The sequence below is a fragment of the Branchiostoma lanceolatum genome, chromosome 2, assembly GCF_035083965.1.
Source record: "Branchiostoma lanceolatum isolate klBraLanc5 chromosome 2, klBraLanc5.hap2, whole genome shotgun sequence".
NCBI classification, from domain to species: domain Eukaryota; kingdom Metazoa; phylum Chordata; class Leptocardii; order Amphioxiformes; family Branchiostomatidae; genus Branchiostoma; species Branchiostoma lanceolatum.
This window is the reverse complement of record NC_089723.1, coordinates 11356007-11381714: the sequence shown is the minus strand read 5'-3', so window position 1 is coordinate 11381714 and position 25708 is coordinate 11356007. Positions and strand designations below refer to the sequence as shown.

At 43.7% G+C, this 25708-nt stretch overlaps 1 protein-coding gene across 2 annotated transcripts in view; it reads left to right on the top strand.

The window, feature by feature from the left end:
* The window catches only part of LOC136427445 (CUB and sushi domain-containing protein 3-like), a 328428-nt gene that overhangs the window by 20384 nt on the left and 282336 nt on the right, over positions 1-25708 (top strand). For both annotated transcript variants that reach the window (XM_066416298.1, XM_066416299.1), the window contains exons 4-12: positions 620-708; positions 1596-1713; positions 4556-4757; positions 5305-5417; positions 5820-5932; positions 8924-9056; positions 9361-9595; positions 13048-13160; positions 15544-15729. In XM_066416298.1, the coding sequence (XP_066272395.1) occupies positions 622-708; positions 1596-1713; positions 4556-4757; positions 5305-5417; positions 5820-5932; positions 8924-9056; positions 9361-9595; positions 13048-13160; positions 15544-15729 (1300 nt within the window). In that variant the 5' untranslated portion in view covers positions 620-621. The remainder of the gene's footprint in view (positions 1-619; positions 709-1595; positions 1714-4555; positions 4758-5304; positions 5418-5819; positions 5933-8923; positions 9057-9360; positions 9596-13047; positions 13161-15543; positions 15730-25708) is intronic.

Genomic DNA, 25708 nt, shown 5'->3' with positions numbered 1-25708 from the left:
AAAAATTACGACAAAACAGCCTTTTAGTTCCACAACGTTACGTCAAAAAAAATGCTTTGTTCCATTCCATTGATTTGAACACCATAGTTAAATCCTCCCATGATGAGGTCAGTCTGTTCCAATCTGGGGTGGAAAGTTTTTGACGTTGTTGTCTTCAAATGCAGGGTTATCAATTTGCTTTTCAGATAGTGTTCTGAATACGATAGGATATCAAGTTTGGATTTCTGGCGATATTATTGATGTTGAACCTAGCACCGTATACATGTATATGTATCCCTAGATAACCCATTTTTAAAAATCTTGGTTTTATGTTACTTGGAGGATTGAGGTGAAGTAGCGTTGAATTATTATACTGAGTAATGAACACCAGTGGTGAATAATGTTTCAAAGCATACAATGTACAGTTTAGAGTCTGGATATTTTTGGCTTAGCAGCAGCAGCAGCATCCTTCTCTAATTATTTAGGATATGTAGCTCTGAAAAATTGTTACAATAATTTGACTTAGCTGGCCTTCCATCAGCAGCTGAAGAGTGATTGTAGATGATGTTAAGTTAGATGCCTATCCATAGTGGTTAGCATTGAAGGTAACACTTCTGAACCATTCTATAATACACCACAGAGATGTCAGCTAGCAGCTGTCCTGATCCAGGTGTTCCAGACAATGGGCAGGTGGTTTCAGGTGGCTCTCCCTTTGCCGTTGGCAGCCAGGTATGTATTGTACTCATTTTAACTGTGCTTAAGGGATCTGAGTGTGTTCTTATATGAGGGTCTGCATGGGGGGGTCCTGGCAACGCTTAATGGTAAATTCAGGACGACCAACAACGCTTAACGGTAAATTCAGCAGATTTAGAACATGAGATATCCCTGAAGACGACGGTTGGTTGCCACTAGTCACCCCGATCCTGTGGCAAGAGACCAGGTACGCCATGCATTCTCTCACACCTGCTCCGAACCCTTTGAATTCAGAGGCGGCGGCGGCAGGAAATTTCGTAATGGTGGGAGTCCATGGGACGACATGTTCATGATCACCATGACAAGCCCCCCCAAATAATTTTCGCCTCTGAGAAAATTTTGAAATCATGACCTGCTGAAACGCTATTTCCTGCGTAACGAGGAATTACTAAATAACGCTTAACGCTGAATTCAGGATTACAAATAACGCACTATGTAGAATTGAATCGACCAGTAACACTTCACGACTAATATATCGACAACACTTAACGTTGAATTACAGCGGGCCGGCAACGATTAACGGTGAATTAAAATAGCGCATAACGCTTAAAGGAAAAGGGCATGCAGGCCCTCTTATATGGCAAAACCTAATTGGTACGGCATGTGGCACAGAACTTGGACCATGTTGAACACACAAACAATTCGAAATCAGCAAGAAAAAATAGCAAGAAGAATTTCTGCTGAGGCTAGGATTTACCATCATGTTAGGGTGCTTGTGTTGTAATGATTATCTAAATCTATGCAAATCTTTGTCTTCCCATTGAAAACAAACCAACCAAAGAAACAAACAAACAAACAAACAGCAACATGAGACTCTTGCTGAATGTGTTCTAAAAACAGGTTTTGGTTGTTAATTGCCACAGGTCACGTTTAGCTGTAATCAGGGCTTCAACCTGGTTGGTCAGGCCACCCTCACGTGTAATGCCGGGACGGCAGGAGGTCCAGCATCCTGGGACAACCCTGCTCCAACATGCAATGGAGGTATGGCAGTCATGTATCACTATCAAGGCTTCAATCGTCAAGTTTGGAAAAAGAAAAATGCGACTTGCAAGGCCTTTGCATCATTCTACATTTGTACATGTGCTCCTGTTAGCAGCACAAGTGATAATACAATCCATTGATTGACCATATGGATCAAATTCCATGGATCTATGGGTGGGTGTTTGGTCCTAGAGTCTGCTTCAACTCATACATGTTAGTTAGGAACTTCATTCGTCATTTCAGATGGTGACGTAAAGCTGGCAGCCCCTTGTATGATGGGTTGTCAGGCATAAGCCTCAAACCGCTGTATGTAAAAGAACCCAACGCACTTATTGAGAAGAGTAGGGTGTGCTTGGATAAATATGCCAGCTGTGGCAAGATTATATTGAAGGTCCCTTCAGGGATGTGGGTCATTTTTATATTTCATCCATACTGCAGTATGGATGTAAGTATGGATGTAATATATCGTTTTCTCTCATGTTTCTTCTTCTTCTTCTTCTTTTTCTCCTGTCAAATCTTAAAACGATTCATGCCTGTCATTTTTTTGCCAAATGAGCTGAAATTAGGCACAAGGGTAGAGTAGGCAAATACCCCCAGAATTTTTTTACCATTTTTTTGATATGGGGCTTTGACTTACTTGACTTACTTGACTTATGTCGAGTGCCAGTCTTCCTCCGCCACTCAAACCACTTTGCCAGCCCAGAAACGCCTGTCTTCCATTGCCCTCGCCAGTGCCTCAGGGGGTAGGCCTGTGTCCTTGTGTAGTACATCAGTGTAGATGAGAGGCTGCCTTCCTGGCTTTCTCTTCCCGTGCAGGGGTACCCAGAGCACCAGACTAGACACCACTTCCTTGCTGTTCCTAAAGCAGTGCCCAGCAAACCTGAGTGGCCTGTTCCTCACTTTCTGGGATATCCTCGGGAGTCCGGCATAAAGCTCTTTGTTTTTTTTGTGTGTCTTTCTGTTATAGTGTTAGTAATGTCGTTTATGAGTTTCCAGCTCTGTCCGTGCTTTCAGTTCACATGTGCCTTCTCAACCTCTCTGATCTTGCTGTTGAGATCCTCTTCTTCCACTGCTATGTAGGTTTCTTTCAGTTTCTTCTTTGCCAGACTGTAGACTTGCCTGTTCTCTTCTGTTGTGTCTTTTCTGTATGTCTCATACGCCCCGTTTAGCTCATCTCTTGCCTCAGTCACCCTGGAGTCCTCAGAGTGCCTTGTCTTTCTTCTCCTCTTCTTAATAGGGACCACACTCTCTGCTGCCTCCTCCTTGATGAACCTTTCATACCGTTCTGTTGCAGATTCATCTCAGACTGGTTCTTGGTCTTGTAATGGCTGGAACCTGTTTAGTACCTCTACCGTATACTGCTCCTGAATGTCCTTTCTGCTCCTGAATAGTTCCCAGTCGTATTGCTTCTTTCTTGGCTCTGCTTTCTTTTCTGCAAGCTGAGTCTCACTCTGGCAGATACAATCCTGTGGTCCGAGCCGACACTTGCAAAGGAGTTGTATGCCTCTACATTCAGCTTGCTGTTTCGCCACTTCCTTCTGATCAGCACATGGTCCAGCTGGTACTTGGTGCCTCCCGGGCTGATGAAGGTCCAGAGCTTTCCTGCCTTCTTGGGGCTTTAAAATGATTTTAGTGAGTTTTTTTGGCCAATTTCAGACAAAAAACTGTATATTTGGGCCTCCTGTGATCTTTAATTACAGCCGAATGACCTGTAATTTGCTATGGGGGTACATAGAACAAATACTCAAAGAACTTTGTTTGAATTTTTGGCATACACCACTTCAAAATACAATTTTTTGGGGGATTTGGGAGAGATAATTGGCTGTTTTCCTCATATGACCGTATACAATGCATGGTGTTGCCACGTATGGTCACAATTTATTCCTATGGCCAGGTGGACTAATTCGGTCAGCCAATGAGAGAGCGCCTTTCAAATCACTCATGCATTTTAAAAATTGGAGCTGATAGGTTGAAATAGTCAATCCAAGTAGGAGCACTAACTCTTACATGTGAGGGCAGGATGTGGTTAAAACAACTTCACTGCCCCCTGACTCCTGTCCTTGTGTTGTAAATACTGTGTCAAGTTATGATCAATTGAGAAGGTTCACAACTTGTGCCTGGATTAAAACAAAAACTTTTCTTGCGGTGTTTCTATCATAAATGTAATGCTCTATATTCTGCTCTGTATATATATATATAGCAATGGCTTGTTTACTTGTTTTCGCCAAGAGTAAACAAAGGCTCATCTCCCTACAAGTGGTTGTGTATCTTTTTGTAGCAAAATTTTTGTAATTGTGGTATCACTGGTATGTGTTAGTGTTACAGTACCAATTACGCATCAGATATTTGCAGTATGTCCAGCAGAAATTTGTGAAACTTTTGCACAACTTGGTTCCGAAGAACTGTCCGCTGCGTAATGCAAAATTTTCTGGACTATCAGATTGCGTAATTTCTTCCACAAGGTTGTAATTGTTTACATTCAAAAATTTGTATGATACTTGTTGGTCCATTCGCCGCTGGAGGAGTCCATTCTTGTATGAGGGGAACATTTGTTAAAATTCAATTCTGGACTTGGGTGATTATGAATAAGTCCATTTTTTGTGGATATGGGGAGGGAAATGGATGAAATACATTGTATGTTGTATTTGCTTTTGCAAATATTGCCTTTTAGTTCATTTATCATATTAATTTCTTTGCCACACTCACAGTCAGCAACCTGTTGTATACTTGAATATTTACAACTATGGCATTTACTATTATATACCTTTGCCATATGCTAGCTGCTTGTACATTTTGGTGCTGGTCTATGATATAACAAATCCTTTGTGCTCCTTGGTTGCAGGCTCCTGTGGTGGTACATTTGTGGATGCATCAGGAACCATCACTAGCCCGGGGTATCCTGTAGGGTATGACAACAATGAGAACTGTGTGTACACCATCAGAGCCCCCAGTGGAAACTATGTCAGACTAGACTTTCAGGCATTTGGGACAGAGCTTAGATATGACTTTCTGAAGATCTTGGAAGGTGGCAATGAAGTTCAAAGGTGAAATTCAAAAGCTCTAAGACTTGTGCTTCTAGTTGTTGAATCCTATTTGTACAAAATGTAGTATGTCAAATTGATTACTGTTGCATATAAGATGAATCTTAACTCTTGACTTTGTAATGCCAATTTGTCTCAGTGGACCTTTGTTCATTCCAACCCTTTATTGATTGCTTCAAGAAACGTAACCGTGGACTACTTTGTGACATATGTATACACAGGCTGTCTTACATCTGCGATGCTGATAATGTAAAACTTTGTGTAATATAACCAATATAACCAGCTACTGCAATGCCATGTGCTTGTGAAGCGGGTGTGTTATGCAGAAGGTTGGTAATACTGGCTATACAGAATTATATACATTCCCACAGAGTTGTCAACAGCTGCACATGCATTTTTGGAAGATACGAATAAAGAGCTGGGAAAGTACACTCAGGTTAACAGTTGCTTGCCAATTCTTCACGAAGGCATTGCACTTAAGTACATGTTTTGTAGATTGGACCAGCAACTCCGTAATATGGGTGTCCTGCCCTTCTACACATTTACACAGGTACTCTGGACAAAGCATTCCACCAAATTACATCAGCAGCACAAATGCAGTTGAACTGAGGTTCACCAGTGATGGGAGTGTCACAGGCCCAGGCTTCAGTCTCACCTATTCTTGTAAGGCTTTGTTTTTACAATGCCTTGTTCACTGCCAAACTAGATAGTCTAAACTGAGTTGTGACGCATTGAGTGCTAAACAGGTCTGTTTCTGAATGGACAAAATCATGTGTCCTTTTTCAGCTATTGTAGCTACTTGAGCATTTTTTGACAACGTTGACATGTTAAGAATTGCAAGTTGGAGTTCGGGAAAAAATAACAATTTGATGAGGAATATTCAACTTTACAGAGTTCTAAGAAATGCAACAAATCTCTTTCTTTAGCCTTGATATCATTTCAGATCTGCAATCACTCTTGAGTCAATCCCAAAGTAATTTGGGAGCACCATGTCATTGTTTTGTTTACAGAAGAACTGACATCTTCCTGGTTTTTAATGTCTCACAAGTTTCTTGTTACTTTCAGTCACCACCAGTCCAACTGCTGGGCCTGTGGGGACCTGTTCTGACCCAGGTGGCATTGCCAATGGCAACAGAAACCCTCCACCCTCTGGTTCCACTTTCAGTGTTGGAGACATGGTAGGTCAGCTCTGTCCCAAAACGTAATGAGGGCCTGCATGGGGGGTCCCGACAACATTCTACACTGAATTCGACGGATCGACTATGTATTACGCTAAATTCTGAAGCTTCCCAATGCATTATGCAGGACTTAAACACCTAGCGGCTGAACTAAAGCATCAAAGTTGGTAGTTTATGAGGTTTGGAAGTGACAATAACATCGTCTTGAACATATAAATTAAACAATGATAATGGCCAGCTCCCTATATAAACTGATACGGGAACATTCAGGGCACGGTTGTCCAAGCATCAAGAGATTAGAGTACTATTAGGCCAGCCTCCATTCTCAGTCAATGCGTGCAAGCTTAAGTGTCAAACTTATAAATAGCATCAAATATGCAGATGAGAATTGAGTCCATATTTTTGGTGACCTTTATATTTGCTTCGAGGGGGTGAGATGCAGGTTGACACGGTTTGCCATTGATATCTCTGGAGACTGCGATGTTGATAATCTGAACCTATCTGCTCTTACCCATGTCCGTAGCCAGGATTTTGTTTGTTCTTTTGTGTGTAGATTTTGGGACAACCTAGCGCCAAAGGGGGTCTGGGGGCTGTTGTTAATAGCGCTGTCAAGGGAGGATGCATTCATTGTCCTTTTCGGGCACCTCTGAGTGTGTGTGGGGTTCTTTCGAACCTGCCTGACTACGTATACGGACTTGCTACCTTAAAGAAAAGTTGCAAGATATCTCAAGATTGCCAGTGATCATCCTAAACTTCATGCAGCAGACACCCGTCTTGCAAGTCGGAAACCGGTATATGATATGTAAAAGCGCACACATTGTACTGTGAAAACATTGCAAACTTCGCTCAAAACAAGTCCAACTGCTACATCTGCTTGGAAATTAAAGACAATCTCGTGTCCAGGGCACTGTGGGATCATTCCTTTGTTGTATGTGCCTTGCTCTGGCACAAGATTTTGGGAACGAGGTCAGTGGATTGTTCCATTGTGTATAAGGAGAGGAAAGCAAAACAAAGAAGACTGCAAACAAGATACTTGTTAATGAAGTTGGAAAATTTTGACTGCTTCACGCACAATTCATCAACTATGCATAACATAGAATTAATGTGGCCAATAATGCTCTAAGCAAAATACACAGATTACGCTCTACGTTGAATTGGAGTGGTCGGCAACTCTACGTAGAATTAAAACAGCTGATTACAATCTACGCATGCAGGCCCCCCGTAATGTGCTCTGGGCAATAAGCCTGGCTGGTGAATCATTTTTATATATCAATAATCAGTGGGAAGGTTTAACTGTCAACTAGAAAGGCCGTCATTTTGCCCCTAAGCAAATACAGCATATTTCACTCCCTCCCCATGCAATAATGGACGTTTTGTAATTAGTAAGCTACATTTATTTGAATGTGTCGTCCATTGCGCGCATGTTCCTACAACATGACCTTAGGTAACCTGAATGGAACCACTGGCATCACTCCACATAGGCTAACATGACCTTAGGTATTCCTTGGCCAATGGCAAATGGAATGCGCCGACCTTAGATAGAACATGGAACGGAGATAGGAATTTGGGTAGGTTTTTTGGTCTGAAAATATGCCCAAAAGCCCTCAAAATGAGACATTTTCAAGTGGTGTATACCAAAACTGTGATTGGATTGAATACCTGCGGTTACATGGGCGGTAGCCTGAAGCCTGGCTTGGCCGCTCCACGAAAAGTTGTGAGTTGTCAGCAAAATCATCGGGGGATTATTGGGAGAAATGCCATGACTTTGAGATATCTCTGTATTGTCCAAGTAAGCAATCAAAATTGCCACTATGATGTATTGATTTCTAGCGTAACGATCATAATTTTGCGTGTTAACAAATTGTAGTGATCCGATACACTTTGCAGTTACTCTATAACCCTGACGTACTAATGCCTCTTGTTCCGAGAGGTCTGCAGGCTCCAATTCGTCTTGATTATAGATCAGGTAATTATCTAAGCTACATACATTTGAATGTGTCGTTCATTGCGCGCATGTTTTTGCAACGTGACCTCAGATAACACGAATGGAACAGCACTTTTGGCCCCTATTTTGGTCTGAAAATAGGTCCAAAGGTCCCCAGGCATTTTGAAGTATACCAAAACTGTGAATGAAGTCCTGCAGGAACATGTTTAAGGAATCCTTGTACCGAATTTCATTGGCTGGTAATACCAGGGCACAGGAGCCCAAACTATGATTTTTGCCAAAAATGCCCCCAAATAACTCCATAATAATGTTTTTAAGGCTTGTTTAAAAAAAATGAAAATAAATTTTGGGATATTTGCCTTCTTTACCTCCGTGCCAAATTTCAGGTCGTTTGGAATGACAGAGTTGAATCGATTTAACTGAAATGACAGGAGAAGGAGGAGAAGAAACCTGACAAAAACAATATATTTCACTCTACCCATACCTATGGTATGGGGAGTGAAATATAACAATATCTAGACTCTTTTTATCCCTTGACCAATATGGTACCTCAGTTGCAGTGTGTTATCAGGCATGTACAGGAGTTGTCTTGTATTTACAATAGAATTACAGAAGAAATCATCACGATTTCAATTTGGATGTTTGGTCAACGTTGCATCAGAATTTCATCCATTGCAAACAATGTATTTTCTGACACAACATTTGGGAACTATAGACCGGATATCATCCTTATATATGGGAACTCCACCATACAAAATCCGTTTTGTGGAAGTACTCAGTACGTCCAATTTACAGGCTCTTGTTGCATAACTAGTGCCTCTGTGAGAATTTGCCCGTTCGGAACCAGTCCATACCGGTTTGGACGAGCGGTTTGGTCGTCTAAGGGTTCCGGGCGGTCTAGACGTTCTTAAACCTTCTGAATGGGTTCAGTTTGGACTACATCCAGAATGCCATGGTTCAGACCGTTTAAGTGAGTATTGTTTGTGGTATTTTCCAAAAGAACGAAAGTCAAGTTTTCTTTCGAATTCTCTCCTTCCACTGTATAGATCACCTACAGTTGTAATGCTGGATTCCAACTAGTGGGAGCAACCACCTTAAACTGCACGCTAGGACCACCTCTACCTGGTTCACCCCAACCAGAAGGCTGGGACAGTGCACCCCCAACATGTCAGGTTGTAGGTGAGAAACTATATACCACAAGTTTCAGACATCACTGTTAAACTTGTTCTTTTTTCTTATTACAGATAGATGTTCTGTCAGCTTTTTGTGTATTCAATGCAAATTCGTCGACTGAGGAAAATCTTACTGATAGTTTTACTATCTAGTAGGTGGCAGGTCAAATATATTGCCTGCTGAGATCAAAACTACATTTATTATGATAATGAAGTAAGAGGCTTTAAAACTTACAGTCTTCAACTTTAATGTTTTTTGATGCCCCTCTTAAGTTATAAGCAGCGTACTATGATTGCTTTTCTAAACTTAGCGACACCTACCAGTGCGACTGGCTGTGGAGGCAACCTGACGGCTCCCTCTGGAGGCCCCTTCATATCACCCAACTATCCCAGTAACTATGGCAACTACGAGCTCTGTGAGTGGTCAATCACTGTATTGGCAGGAAGCACAATTCGGCTCACGTTCAGTGATTTCAACGTCGAGCAAAACTATGACTTTCTTTACATCTACGATGGACCCAGTGATAGTGCTCCACGGTTGCAAAGGTAATGTCCCCAACAAACTAGCACACTTTAATAGATGTAACCTCTGTGAACGGAACATTTATTTTCAATGTGTCTGTTTGTTCGTGTTGGTGTGTGTCCTTAGTTAATTGAGTAGCAGGATGTGAGGGGAAAGATAATGTAACCCTGAGAGCCTGGCAGGATGGGAAGGTTGACCACAAAGGTCAGACTTGCTGGAATGACAGGAAGTACATTTTGTATTTGGCATGACAGGTCATGGCGGTCCCCAGAAAGTGCGAAATGGAACGAAATGGACGAAATGGAACGAACTAAAACAAGATATATAACATTTTGAAATGAAATACCAGTAGATAGCGAAATATAAGTAACATTGTAACATTCACAGTAGACCGGAACAGGAAGCATTTTATATACAGAAGTGAGTGGTAAATAAATATGAATCTATTTGATAATATCAAATGCAACGTTTTTGCTGCATTTGTGTGGCTAGATTCTTCCCTGAAAATGGGGGTGCCGCGTGCAAAAGATATCTGCCGCTGTTCCTTGTGTTTACCAATGATCTGCAAATGAAATGCTGCAAATAGCAGGGAAAACAAGCAAACGGAACTGAGTATCGAGGTAAGGACTAGATTATACAGCCAGCGGCGCAGCTACATGTTTTCTGGGACTTTTCAGAGCACCATCATTGATACTGAGCAGCAACTCTTGGTTCATGTTGTAATCCAAATCTTGAAATTGTGTCTTAGGCCACAGCAAGTAATTTTTATGGATGACATCAGCGCGCTCATTATTTTTCGCCTGATTCCGCAATAAAAAACAAGAAATTGCATTGCCCTCCGACGGTGATCAACATGCCAAAAATTGGCAAATATGTTGTAAACGTTGACAGTCTAAGGTGTTTCATTGCATATGAATACCCAGTGTAGTTCCTGCCCATGATGGTATGACAAGCTGTTTTCTGCGTTTGTTCTAGTTAATTGAGCTGTATACACATCTTCAAGAACAGTTCAATGTTGACAGTCTAAGGTGTTTCATTGCATATAAATACCCAGCGTAGTTCCTGCCCATGATGGTATAATAACAAGCTGTCTTCTGCATTTGTTCTAGCAAGGACACTATATATATATAAATAATGGGGGGGTCTAGTTAATTAAGCTGTATACACAAGGTGTTTCATCACATATATATGAATTCCCAGTGTTACTAAGTTGCTTCAGATGATGGTACAACAAGCTCTTTTCTGCATTTGTTGTAGTTACATGTAGTCTATTGAGATGTATACACATCTACAAGGACATGTTTACATTAAATCAAGGAGGTTTTATATTATATATGAAACTTCATTGGTTGAATACAGGAATAAAAGACCTGTTGGTCATGATATCATATTTCGTCGCCTCAATTCTTGTTTAACAAGACTTATGATCTCAAAATTTGAAAATATAGGAATTTTTTTTTTTTTTGCCCGCCTTGTTTTTTTTTGCCCTATCTCATTAATTTTGGAGTCTGCGGAGGATGTCATCCATACATCCATAAAATTTACTTGCTGTGGCCTTAGTATACCAAACCTTTGTACAGTCCAACTGCCTATTGCCTTAACTTTTAACAGCAAAACCTCATCCTAACAGTGACCTGTGTTAGTATAGAAAATATTTATTTTGCCGTCTGACTTTGTAAATCACCATAACCATATTTTTTACTAAGGTATGCGTTGTTAAGCAGGATGAGGGTTATACTGACCAAGGAGTTCAGACATTGATAGTTTGTCAATATGGGCAGCCTGTAGATTTACTTAATTCTGCCATTTCTGCCATCTGCCATGCTCTGAAAGGTAACCTATTTTTAAACATGTCCTTCTCTAATGTAGACTGTAATCCTGGACAGAATTAGCTCACAGTAGGAAAAAAGTTTCTCTTCTCACAGAATACCTTAGATGTACAGTACAAAATATTAAGCAGGGAAACATGACATTGAAACGTGATATGAATATCAAAGAACTGCCTTTTTAGCTGTTTTTGTTGTTGTTACACAGGTAAGCCGACATATTTGTGTAGCACGTTCCAGTTTGGTTTTAATTTCGTTTTTCTATTTAGCCTAGTTCCACCGACATTAGCTTCGGCTGCCGTCTTTGAAGATTAAATAAATGTCTCATTCATGCCAAGCACACTTTTGTCTCATTTATCCTACTTTAATTTTGGGGTATTTTTATACAACTTACTATTGTTCTTACACCCAAAAATTCGTTTTTTTTTGTCCGTGAAAAAAGAGCAAAAATGTGGCATTTTTCTAGTAAAAAAATCTATTTTGTCAACTAAAATGTATCAAACAGTCTGGTCCCAAACAATGCGTTCGTGTGCTATATGGATATTTTGTCAGTCCACACCGCGAAAGTGAACGGAAGTGAGAAAACGTATTCTCCAATCAGATGTTTGGGGGTGGCAAAATCGTAAATACCGAAAAAGCATAATGCACTGGGACATGATTTGGGGCACGATCTAGTGGAGGGTGGGAAACGTAAAAAATCCCAACCACCTGCCCCCCACCCCCCATTCGAAACCTCTGCTTGGAGAATAGAGAAAACGATGTCGTCACATTGGTGACGCAGCGCAGAGCTTCATTTGCATATCATAACGGAGGGGTCCATTCTTCGACAGGGGTCTGACTTTGAGCTGAACAATTGGTTGTATAAAAATCGTTTTTTGGATATATGCATATGCAACGTACTAGTTATGGACTAAAACCGTATGTAAATAACTGGAAAGTTGGAGTTTGATTCAACCTGTCGGTATAGCACGCCGAGTAGAAAAGTCCCCATAAACATGTAGCTGCGCAGCTGGCAACAATGCCAGTTCATTTGTATGCGGGGCTCCATTTGGGGGAGAAGAGTTCCGTCCCGCAACATGCAAACACGCTGTAGAAATAATAAAATTATGCTTGCCTCATGCCCTCTTGGATGTTACCTCCAACTTCTGTGTAATCTAGTCCTTACTTCGATGCTCAGTTCCGTTTGCTTGTTTTCCCTGCTATTTGCAGCAGTTCATTTGCAGATTGTTGGTAAACACAAGGAACAGCAGCGGATATCTTTGCACGCGGCGCCCCCATTTTCAGGGAAGAATCTAGCCACACAAACGCAGCAAAAACGTTGCATTTAGTATTATCAAATAGATTCAAGAAATAAAACAAGTTACATTATTTATTTACCACTCACTTCTGTATATAAAATGCTTCCTGTTCCGGTCTACTGTACATGTAACAATGTTCCTTATATTTCGCCTCACTATCTACTGGTATTTCATTTCATAATGTTATATAATTTTTTATGTTGTTTTATTTTGTTCCATTTCGTTGCATTTCGTTCCATTTCATTCCATTTCGCACTTTATGGGGACCTGGTCATGGTGTCAATGGAAGAGGCTATTTAAAGAAATACCGTTAATAAGACTAATCTATACCATCAACCCATTGATTTGTAGGTTAACAGGCCCACAGAGCGTTGACCCTATCACCAGCTCATCAAACATGTTGTTCCTGAGATTTACATCTGATCAAAGTGTTGGAATGCATGGGTTCCAATTCTCATACACAAGTAAGGTCCTTTACTACACAGCTCATACATTATATACATTATTTACATGATTGTATGCTTATTTGTTACAGCTACATGTAAGACTGTATGAACTACTTTTTGGATTCACCTCTCTTTGATGATGATGCTTAAGAATGCTTTAAATTGATAATTATCATATGATAATAATGAAGTTCATCGCACAAGGTACAATGTATATGGAATATTTTGTAACATGGCATTATAACCATAATGTAAGAAACTAATCTACTTTGCAAAAGACTTAAGTATGTAGTGAGGGATGAGAATTTCTAACGTTTAGGCATTTTCTTAATGTATATTGTCCTATTACATTTGTAAATGTAACGTTGCTTAACATAAATTCGCGGGGTATTTAAATTCGCCATTTTTAGAAACGGTGTATTTTAGGGATATGTGCTAGATGCAAAATCAGTTATAACGCCAGCAATGCAATCCGGATAGACTAACGTATTCAGAACACTGTCTGAAAAGCTTCGATAACCATGCATTAGAAGTTGGTGACGTCAAAAACTCTCCGTTCCTTATTGACACAGTCTGGGACTTTGTGGGAGAATCACACTACACGGTTGTTCGCTGGTTTATAAGACAAATGTCACATCCGCTTCCTGCTAAACACAATTATTTACAAGACAACTTATTACAATCTCTTTTGCTAACCTGCAACTGAATTCTAAGTGTGATGAATCATCAAAACTCCTCTTTGTTGCTACAACCTAAGGCACGTGTATTTTCCCGCCGCCATATTATTACCCAGAATCCTGTTGTCAAGCAGACGACAAAGGTTTGTGAGGAACACTTTTTTGTCTAAACGTTGCGTGTGATAGTGGACTGAGGACGATATTTTCCTCAAAGTTTGCCCCTAAAGCCTAGGTTACACATAGCCGAACATGGCCTCCTGACTCTCCCCCGACCATGGTTGGAGTGATTCGGGAGTGATTCGGGAGCTTGCTCGGTTGGCGTTCGGCCGAGTCGGCTGGCGTTCTGCTGAGTCGGCTGGTGTTCAGCTGCGCCAGCCGAATGTTTTGAAAATTTCAAAACATTCTGCTCTGGACGGAGGGTCTGAAATGGGTCGGCTGGTGTTCGGCTGGTGTTCGGCGCGGTCGGCTAGTGCTCGGCTGGTATTCGGGATTGAGTAAGTAGTAAAATTAGAACCTTAACCACGCCAGAAACACTACTGACTTACTCCCAACTAGTTTCCAACCTACCCATAACTCACCCCAAGGCCGTAGACAAAACTCTGCTAACTAATTCTCAACCAAGTGACTACTATCGGAACGTGGGCGAATCACCCCCGACCTTCACACGACCAAAAACAAAGAAGAACACTAAAAGCAGTATTAAAGCTAGCCATGATCCAAATTCGATCTCTCGGTGATGTTAACAACATAATAGAATGGATTATTTTGATTAAAACCGAAAATGACCCCTCTCTTGAAAGTCGCTGAATATGTCCATTTAAATTCGTGAGAGGGTCTGCAATCGGTCGGGGTTTAGTCAGGAGAGATTCGGCAGTCTGCGGCTAGAGGTCGGGATGGTTGGGAGTAAGCTAGAAAGCATTCGGGGCCCATTTGGGAGTAATTGATAGGAGATGATCGGTGCATCTTCGGCGCATGTTCGGCGCCAAAGATAGGCGTGGCCCAAAAACTGGTCAGAATGCTCCCGAACTACCGCCGACCTGAGTCAGCTAGCGTTCGGGAGCCATGTTCGGCTATGTGTAACCTAGGCTTAACACAACAAGGAACACATGGACATAGTAGTATTACCATCGCTACGGCATCCAGCTAACTTTCCATGAATAATATACACGTTGCCATAACGGTGGATGTCGACTTTGAGTGACGTTCTACCGACTCAACAAACGGGTTGTTACCAAAGGCCTGATGTGTGTGGTACGACCGTTTTGTCGTGTATTTATTTTTCTTTGGTCACATTTATATGACTTTGGCACTCTCTTCAAGTCAAGATGGGCACAACAGCTGCTGTATAAAAGCTAATTAGCGGCATATATTAATGACGAATCTTCACTCCCGGAATAATGTTCACACCTGTCCAAGAGCACTGTCATTCTGCGTGCGGCGGACGTTACTTTCAATTTGAAATATTATGGTGTCAGCACGACTAGAGAGAAAATCTAACATATATAGCATTAGTGCAAAGGTTATACATGATACTGACAGAATAACAGAAAAAAGGCTGGTTTATTGTTCTGCCAGATTGATTTCAATCAAACATTATCGGAAAAATGGCGATTTTATGTTAACCAACGTTACAATGCAGGAGTTGTCACATATATACATGTATTCAATGATGAATCCTTGGAAGGGAAGGTAGGAAGTTTTTAAGTTACTGTATCTCTCTCCAGGTATTACTACAGGCCAATGCAGAGATCCTGGAGTGCCCGACAATGGGAACAGGGATAACGACAGTAACTTTGCAGTGGGACAGACGATCACATACAGCTGTATGACAGGGTACCAGCTGCGAGGGACCACCACTATCATCTGCCAGTCCAACCAGATGTGGAGTGATGCCACACCAACTTGTGAAGGTGATTTCCCAAAGAATGTTGACATTTTATCAAGAACTCTCTACCAGCCAAGAAAAGAACAACAGCTGCTATATAAAGTTATATAACAGCATATGAGTCTCTTCCTTCTAGCTTTAGGTAATGTAACATGACCAATTAACGGCCAATTTATTCAAAACATATTTATCTTAAAACCGCGCGGACAGAGCCAAATTTTAAACCCATGGTCAGAAATATCAGCTCTTCTAAAAAGAAAATGCCTGGTCTGTAAGTTTTTCTCTACCTATTTAACGCTGTGCGAGCATGTATACTGAGGTATATGATGAAGAATTGTGCTAGGGTAACCGATTATCGTCCACTTTAGTCTTTTCCCTTCTAGCGCTATGCTTGAAGAACATAGACCAGAAAAAAATGCACAGTAACTGTCCAAAGTAGTCTACAGACAAATCACTTGCTTGACGTCATGGAAGATAACAACGTTTATCTGTGAATTTCAACGACATGCGCGGCACATGGCGTTCACGTGGTAAACGCACAGCCATTGTGTTTTGCCGTGCAAAAATTAACCTCCGGTGCGGGGTCGCTTGGTTTTATCAAACCTTCCTAAAACTGGTAAGAGTTTCAAACCTCGAATCACCATGGATAGTCTGAATATCAAAGAAAGGTTTAGCTATTGTGTAAGTTAGAAACACATGATGGAGTACGCGCTGTCGAATTACATATGAAATACGTCATGCACGACGATTCCGTGCAACTTGTTGTTACTGGTTCAGGAGTTTATTTTGTTATATCGCTGGACTTAAACCTTTTTCATTGTTTTGTATAAAAGAGAGAGCTGGCTAAGGATCATACTTATGACGTTCTTTATTACCTTCGCCGAGAAGGTTATGCAGAGGGTAGCGTTTGTCTGTTTGTCTGTTTGTAGTGTCACAGGATAACTCGAGAATGCCTTGATGGATTGTCTTGGTATTTGGTATGTTGGTAGGTTTTGATGAGACCTAAAAACGATGAGATTTTGGGCCCCCTAGCGGCTTCTTATGGTACTGCAGCGGAACTTCCTGTTTTGATATCTCGTGTTCTGGACATGCTATGGAACTGATTTTTGAGTGGTAGATATATCTTTGGACAGAGAGTAAGTGGTGTGGGTTTGGGCCCCCTAGCGGCTTTTTTGAACTGCAGAAGCAGGTTTTGCGTCTGACTTTGAAAGGGAATAACTCAAGAAGGGCTTGATGGATGGTTATGATTTTTGGTAGGTAAATAGCTTGAGTGATGATGTACATGATTAGACACTTCTTATGCAAATCAGTATCTAATTTGCATAATTAATGAGGAAAGTTTATACATCCGCCAAATTCCATGATGTGACATATGTAACTGAGGAAGAGAGAAATATTACTTGATATGAACTATGCAAATGAAGACCTCATTTGCATAATTAATGAGAAAATACTATAACATGATGGCCTTAATGGATGGTCATGATATTTGGTATGTGGGTAGCTTGTGTGATGCTTAGTATGATTGGACGATGATTATGCAAATCAGATTCCAATTTGCATAATTAATGAGGCAACTTTAAAAATCCGCTTTGTTCCATGATATGACCATTCAAATTGTAACTGAGGAAGAGAGGACTGTTAATAGATAGAAAATATGCAAATGTAGGCCTTATTTGCATACTTAATGAGTAACTTCTATTATTCCACACTGGCAAATGACTGCAATTTCATACATTTAATCCTTTTTTTGTGGCATTGGGACGTTATGTGAATGTGAGCATCGTTGAATCAAATTATGCTAATAAGGGCCTCCTTTGCATAATTGATGATAAATATTAGCATAACCTTCTTTGTTAAGCTCATAATTTGTTAAGCTCATACTTTGGACATGTTATATTTTAAGACAATCAACTGGTATGATTTATGATTGATGAGAAACACTCCTAATACGTCAGTCATAAAGGTTAAAATCATTTGGCGAAGGTATGAGGTCGTGGAACTCTAGTTGCTCATGAGAACAGGCTTTGGCAAAATACACCGTGACATGTGGACATGAGCCAAACTGGACATAAATAGGTTCTGCACATAAATAGGTCATGTTACGTTAAACCTCATAGTAGGATTGGTCAGTCAACCAATCGTAGGGAATTACGCTGAGGAAGCGACCTTCGACCTCTGCTCGTGCCGTCTTCATACTTGCGACATCCGCCGTTCTGAATGGCTGGGCTCGCCTCCCCCGCTCAACGTTCCGTCGGAAGTTTTCCCCTCCCGAGCTTTCACGAAGCATTTCAACCTACCGTGCGGCGCTCCCCAACTACCGAGGCACACGAATCTGCCAAGAAACTTGCGAGTTGCCGTCCTTGTTGGGCCCGACGTGCACTCAGACAGCCGGGTCGCGGTGTGCGACTGCAGTAGCGTGCATGGACTCCCAGTAACGTTGCCCACCTGGATTCGCAGTTCTAAGCGAGAGCTCCACCCGTCCCTGAGTCTCTACACTGTTCGTAATCTTTGGCGACGTCCTGCAGCGAGTTTTCTTCACCATCCTGGGACTGCACACCCGTTCCTGCCTGATCCTGAGCTTGTGCTACAATAACGTCCACATAGAGAGTCTACAGCGACCGGAACGACAGCCCCCCTCCCCACTTCCCGGCAGTGATGCGGGGTCTCGCGAGACGCCCAAGACTTTGGCAGCCATGTTTCCCCTCGTGAACTACGTAAACAACTTTTCCACGAGCGGTCCTTCCTCAGCGCCCGCCTTTCTCCCCCTCCACCCGTACCTACACGGACTCCAGAATGCGATGTGCATCCACAGCAGCTTGCACAAGGCTCCCAGTACACCCACTCCACGGCGATACAACTTTACTTTCCAGTCCGACTCGGAGTCCGCGGCAGCGCCCTGCAGCGAGATCGTCACCAGCCTGGGATCGGACAGCCGCAACTATTGAACTTAGAGTAGAATAGATTAGAGTAGTTTAGCACAGCCATATTGACAGTGCATCAAGACCAGCTCCAGCTGCGTACTGAGGATCCCCATGACCCGCCCACGGCCCACTTCACAGTACTAAGGTAGAGTTCCAGGCCGACGCACCTTTCCGGCCTGACTCTACGCTGTTCGACAGTGCCCGGTGACGTTCTGCGGCCTGTCCTTCGCCAGTCTTGGACTGTTTTGCATGAACTCGAATATCTAGCTACTTTCTAATTTAGATTCAGCATTACCACTACAACTAACTACATTTGGGGCCCTCATTTCTTTCGGCTTGGCCGTTGATGTCTTTGTACAACCAATAAGCCTCTATCACAGAGCAGACTCACATATTAAAGACATCACATGCCCCTAACCGCGTAGCTCTTTTCTTCTTTGTATATGTGTCCGTAAGTGTAATTATAGTAGGATTGGTCTGTCGACCAATCGTAGGGAATTCCGCTGAGGAAGTGACCCTCGACCTCCGCTTGTGTTGTCTTCATACTTGCAACATCCGCCGTTCTGAATGGCTGGGCTCGCCTCCCGCTCAACGTTACCACCATCCCGCCCTTGCTGCAATTTCGTTTCTTTAACGAACGATTAGAATTGTTTAAATTTACCAACATTGTACGTAAATGCTACACTGCAGTTTGTGTTGTGACCGCCAAGACCACAGTCTTTGGCCATTGATGTCTTGGTACAACCAATAAGCCTCTATCACAGAGCAGACTCACATATTAAAGACATCACATGCCCCAAACCGCGTAGCTCTTTTCTTGTATTGCATATGTGTCCTTAAGTGTAATTTTTTGAGATTTTGGCACTGTGTCTTAGAATTGCAATATTCTATTATTACCAGGACTAAACAGTCAATGAAAAACACACAGCATAAGTGGCAAAGGTAATCTATAAGTGTAGGGGAAAGACCGGTACCCGTACCCGTATAGGTCACCCAATATACCCCTTTTGGGGCCCCAAGAAGCCAACATGCACTGGGAAATCGTGCCTCCTAGCGTAATACTCTGGAATTGCACATTTCAACATGCTTTTAGTACAAACGCTCGCACGTTATCAATAAAGAATTGTATAAACAACTTGTATTTATGTCCCTCATTCATTCAATGATTGTAGAGTAGTACTAGTAGCGTACTACTAGTAGTACTAGTAGCGTATATCCTCGGCGTACCTTTGTTTACAACAGCAGCCGTAACTCGGAGCCCACGCCTGGTTCACAATCTTTTGATTTCCGTGCTGCGCCACCAAAATGCGGACTCAACTAGGACCCTTTACTTTAAGTTTTTGAATAAAGAAAACATTAAGTAATTCATAGTTTTATGCAAAGTATTTCCAGAATGGTGTCTTACACACTACATCGCCATTTCTGAGCATTCGGACTGGGCGAAATAACGGCCACAGCTTTTTAACAGAAGACTCGTTTGTGTATCTGGTGTGTTAAGTTCTTGAAAATGTAATTATCCGGGCTGAATTTACGTTTTTTGCGGGTAAATAAATGATCTAAATCAAATTTCCGCATTTTTCCAAGATGGCGCCGCAGCAAACAAAGGTCATAAGAGTTCAGTGGACGATAACACTGTTATGTAGGTTAAATGCGGTGAATCTATTTTGTTATACCGAATCGCTGAGAGTAATTTCATTATCAAAACCTTCAAAACGAATTGATACAGATATACAATGATGTAAAATCCAAATTATACTAAATTTATGAAAGAAATAAGCCTAACGGATCCACTTTTCCAATGAGTACCACCATACTAGAGATAATGGCAGAAGCCGAACCCAAACTGTAAACAGAGGGAACTCGCCAAGATGTTTTGATTGAAAACCGGCCAAAAACTGACAATTAGTGGCAACTACGGAACAAAACAAAACATATTTCGGTTCATATGTAACATTATGAAATGAAATACCAGTAGATAGCGAAATATAAGGAACGTTGTAACATTCACAGTAGACTGGAACAGGAAGCATTTTGAATACCCGGCCGTGATGATGAGAGCAGCGATGCGTTTCTCGAGCTTGGAGGCGATGAGGATGGTGGGTTTTTTGCTCGTCGCTGCCGGAAGCAAAAAGGCTGGGTCTGTGGGTCGCCCCGGGAAGGTGTGCACCAGGCTGTCACAGGGCACAATGGGTGATTGGGGATAGCGAGGACCGGTATCAAGAGAGAGGGATCGTGAGCCTGTATGGTTTTGGACGAAGCTACAGTCACAAGGAGGCCTGCTGACGCGAGGAGAACATCCTGGCGAGAGAGATGTTTGGCTGAGTCAAATTTGTGTGCAGATGGCGGCACTAGATTGGACTTGCGCAGATAGGTGAAGAATCCGAGGAGAATGGCGCACCATAGTGTGATGTCCAGTGGGTGTGAGAGGTCTAAGTGCTGCCTGAGCGCGAGCAACACGGCAGGTGTGATGGGATGTCTCACCCTGGGCTGGTGGGCCAGAGCCTTGGTGATGCCTCGCAGGGTTTGTCGAACCTCAAACTTGGAGGTTGGGCACGTAGGTATAGACCTTTCATCCTTTGCAAGAGGTTGACTGCCGAGAGATAATGGGAGATGGTAGCTGTCGATGTCAGAGAGTGACTGAGAAACTTAGCGTAGCAGGCTAGCTGGTGTGCACTGGCGGGAAGCGGTGGGAGGTTGAAGAAGGCACAGAAGAGCTGATAAGCACGGAACTGGGTCTGGTGATTCGCGTGTGTGCCGGCGGCGAATGCTACCTGCTGGGAGCGTAGAGTGTCTTGTTCAAGAGTCCTCCATAGAGCACCTGGAAGAGAGGTACCGTTGTGAGTGAGAGCAATTCGTTTTCGTGTCAACGTCTATTGATCACCATGTGAAAGTCATGTGCGGCTACTGTTCTCTCTTGGGACAGATCGACCCCGGTCTCATGTAGAAACTTGTCCAGGAACTCGGGGTTGAGATGCCAGCGGCTCAATAGATCAACGAGGCGGTAACTAGTGCCTGGGATGTGATACGCGGAGAGGTGAAAGTCTTTTGTAGCTTGAAGATAGATCAATTCTCTGGCATGAACTTGTCTACTGAGTGGCCCGAGTGTATGAGCTGTACTGTGAGCGAGTTGTTGCAAGCTAAATTGATGCTGCAACCTGCCCACAAGTGTCCCCAAAGCTTGCATGCAATGATCACTTCTAGGGTTTCAAGCCTATCAATGGGGTGTGCTGCCTGCAGCATGTGCGGCGGGAATTGAGAATGGAAAAACGCAGACCCAAAGGTGCCTCCGCACCCCAACAGACAGTCGTCGATAGTGGGTTGCACGGCGAGATGACGGTGTGTTGGGTCTGGAATCAGGGAGACCCCGTTGTACTGCGGGAGGAAGGTCAACCACCATTGAATGTCCTGCTTGAATTCTGCATTAAGTCGAATTCGATGCTGGTGTCTCTTCAATCTGAGTAGGGCGTTGATGAGACGTGACAAGAACACCCGCCCGGGACCGACGCAGGCTGCGATGAATGAAAGGCGACCCACCAGGGACTGGATTTGTTGTTTGGTCGCGTTCCTCTTGCCCGACCAAATGCGAAGTGCTGACAAGGCTTCCATGAGCCGAACAGCTGGGACTTGTTTGGACATGGTGTGAGTGTCATACTCCAACCCTAGGAATGTCATGCGGGTTGAGGGCGGAGATGCCTTGTCCGGTGACTCGTCCAACCCCAACTCCTGGAAAATCTGACTGAGTGTCTCAAAGGCGGTCGCTGCCAAGTCCTGCGTTTCAGCGCCACCAAAGTCATCGATATAATTCGTGCACGCGAACCCTTTGTTGTCGAAGACGTAGGCTACTGCGTTGGTCTGCTTTGGCAGGCCATAGCCGCAGTTCGGAGCCCAAAAGGCAGGACGCTATAGAAGTATACCTTACCCTGCCATGAATAACCCGGGAGATTATAATCATACGGATCCACTGGGATCTGACGGTAAGCTCGTCGTAAGTCTCGTTTGAAGAGAAGGCAATCTGGGCCCTTTTGGCGTATCAATGTCTCGAATGAGGCGTAACTGGGCAAAGTCAGCAGAAAAGGATCACCTAGATATTCTCGGGAGGGAATACCGTCATTGACAGACGACCCTGGCGGGAAACTCAAATCCACGACCACTCGGCGGCTATCAGAATCTCTCTTGGGAACAGTTTGCAGTGGTGAGGTCATGAAGTGGTGTGAGGAAGGGGTTGGCGTCGTCGTGTGTCGCCCCAAGGCTCACCTCCTTGTTCAGGAAAGAATCCACATGAGAAGGGTAGGAAATGGCAGAACGATGATTACGTACAACTGGGCGGGGTGCGTTGAGAGCTGTGTATCCAACCGGCCAGCCGAATAAGAGGAATTCGCAAACAATGCTGTCAGGATAGTGGGATAAGGCAGCACGCCACGCTGGTATATTCAAGTTGGACAGTACTGGAACACACAGGCCCTGGAAGTTGTACAAACCAGAGGAATGCACTAACTCATGTAAGCCACAGGCCTGGTCAGCGAAGATGCTCTGAGGATTTGTTGTGTCTTGATGCTCGATAACATGTCGGGCAGTCACACCGGTTGATGGCTCGTTGAATGTAGTTGAACCAGAGGACTCATTTGTAATGTTCGGGAGTATGCGCAATCCGGGGAAGCCAGGGGCATCAGTTTGACCTTGAGATGGTTCGCCAGTGCGCTGTCCGTGTGAGAATGGGGCACCAAGAAGACGAGAGGATGTGCGCAGTCCACATGAAGAACGCATATTAGCATCTGACAGCAGCTCATGTTGACCAGGGCATGACGAGGATGAACTATTTGAAGTTCCCTTTGAAGGCTGTCGAATCATGGGGAGAATCGTTACTGAGAGCTTGAGGTGAGGGCGGTGGAACGGCTAGTCAATCAGCTTTCTGCTGAAGTACATCGCGTTCAGCCTTGTCGTTGTATTAACAAGCAGAGGCCGGATGATCTGCGGGCCGCCACGGGCGCCATTTCATGCAGTGTTTGCATTTGTGGGTCAATTTCAGCCCTGAACGCAACTCGGGGTTGGAATTGTGTGGGCACTGCCCCGTCTGGAAACTGAAACAGGGAGCCTTGCCGGAACGAGCCTTGGGAGGGGGCTTCTGGGCCTGCGAAGGCTTATCCTGATCCTCGTCAGTGGGCTTCTTCAAGTACTGGAGCTTAAGCTTTGCGAACCTTTCGAGGATCCGAGGTTCGCTGAAACGCAGGAGACCAAGCTCAACTTGCCGTGTAACAGTGGCATAAAAATTCTTAATGCCCCGGAACGTGTATAACAGTACTTCTAACAGTAAATCTTCCAGCAGTGCCATTCTTGCCCATCGACCTCCCGAACCACTATGTCGTGAGCCTTCTTGGCCAAGCCGCTAACGAGCTTACCTCTGCTGTTTGGCCCGTGTTTATGCTTGGTCCTGGGGCTATGTACCCTGTCGGCGCTACCGCCAAGCAGGCTGCCGTTTCTGCTGTGAGCGCGGGAGGCTTGTTCCTGTAGCTTGGCCAACTGCCTCAGTTCTGTCAAAGAAGGCCTTGATCTGTGATGGTCATCACTTTCTTCGTCTGTTTCTCGGTCGGAGGCTCCTGACATGCCTGATGCGACGCTGTCATTGGAAGTGGCACCATGGAGGGAGTCCAGGTCCTTGCGGAGGGAAGTTTCCAGGCATTGGATTTCGTCGGCTAGCCTGTCTATTTTCGCCGTCGCTGACTCCCTATCGTCATCTAGAAACCTAACCGGTTTCCTGGTTTTTCGCTTGCCTGCTCCGGACGCCATTTGTGACCGATTTGTGGGTAGAAAAGTCACAGAAACATTTCAGTTTTTTCTCTCAGTGACTCACCCAGACGTTCTAAGTCCCGGTGCATTCTGGGGGAGGTGAGGCATGTCCGGTAGGCAATTCCCCAGAATTCCGCCTGGAGGCGTGATTCTGCTACGAACAGGAAGCATTTTAAATTTCAGATTGAAGTATTTTGTTTTAGTTCATCAGGTAGTTTCTTAGCAGTCTATCTTTATTTACGAACGTGCGCAGAAGTGTGCCAACTTTTGGTTAAAGTTTTTGGATGTTAAAAGGCCTATTCATGATCCACTCTACAGGCAACTCTTAAACAGGCCCTCTGAAGTAGACGATACCATCCTCGACAACATCCCAAGGCTACCAGTCATGGAAAGCTTAGACAACCTCCCCACACTTGAGGAAGTACAGGCTTCACTAAACTCTCTCAAGTACAACAAGGCAGCAGGCCCTGACGAGATACCCGGTGAAGTCCTACGGCACGGCGGGGAAGCAGTTACCCATAGCCTCCATTCCTTTGTAGTTGCCGCTTGGAACTCAGGCTGTGTCCCACAGCAGTGGAAAGATGCAAACCTCATCAGCATCTACAAGAGAAAGGGCGATAGAGCAACATGTAGCAACAGTCGTGGCATTTCTCTCCTGTCTAGTGCGGGTAAAGTGCTCACCAGGATAATGCTCCTCAGACTCATCGAGGCCGTGGCAGAGGAGGTCCTCCCCGAGAGTCAATGTGGATTTCGTAAGGACCGTAGCACCACGGACATGATCTTCACCATCAGACAGGTACAGGAGAAGTGCAGAGAGCAGCACCAAAATCTCTATCTGGTCTTTGTTGACCTAACTAAGGCATTTGACACTGTGAACAGGCCGTTACTGTGGGAGGTGCTTAGGAGATTCGGCTGCCCTGACAAGTTCCTGGCTGTAATGAAAGCCCTGCACGAAGGAGCCATGGTAAGGGTGCTGGGTGGAGGAGGGAAATCGGACCCCTTCGAAGTCGGCACAGGTGTTAGGCAAGGGTGTGTCATTGCTCCCGTATCTTCAATCTTTTCATCGCTGCGGTCATGATGGCTGCTAAGCAACACATCCTCCCAGAAGACTGCATCTCCCTCACATACCGACTGGACGGCAACCTGTTTAACCTGCGCAGGCTGAAAGCCCACACACGAGTCACACACGAGGATATGCTTGAGTTTCAGTATGCAGATGATGCAGCCATCATTGGCTCCTCAGCAGCCGGGCTACAAATAACCTTAAACTCACTGGATGACGCCTACACACGAGCT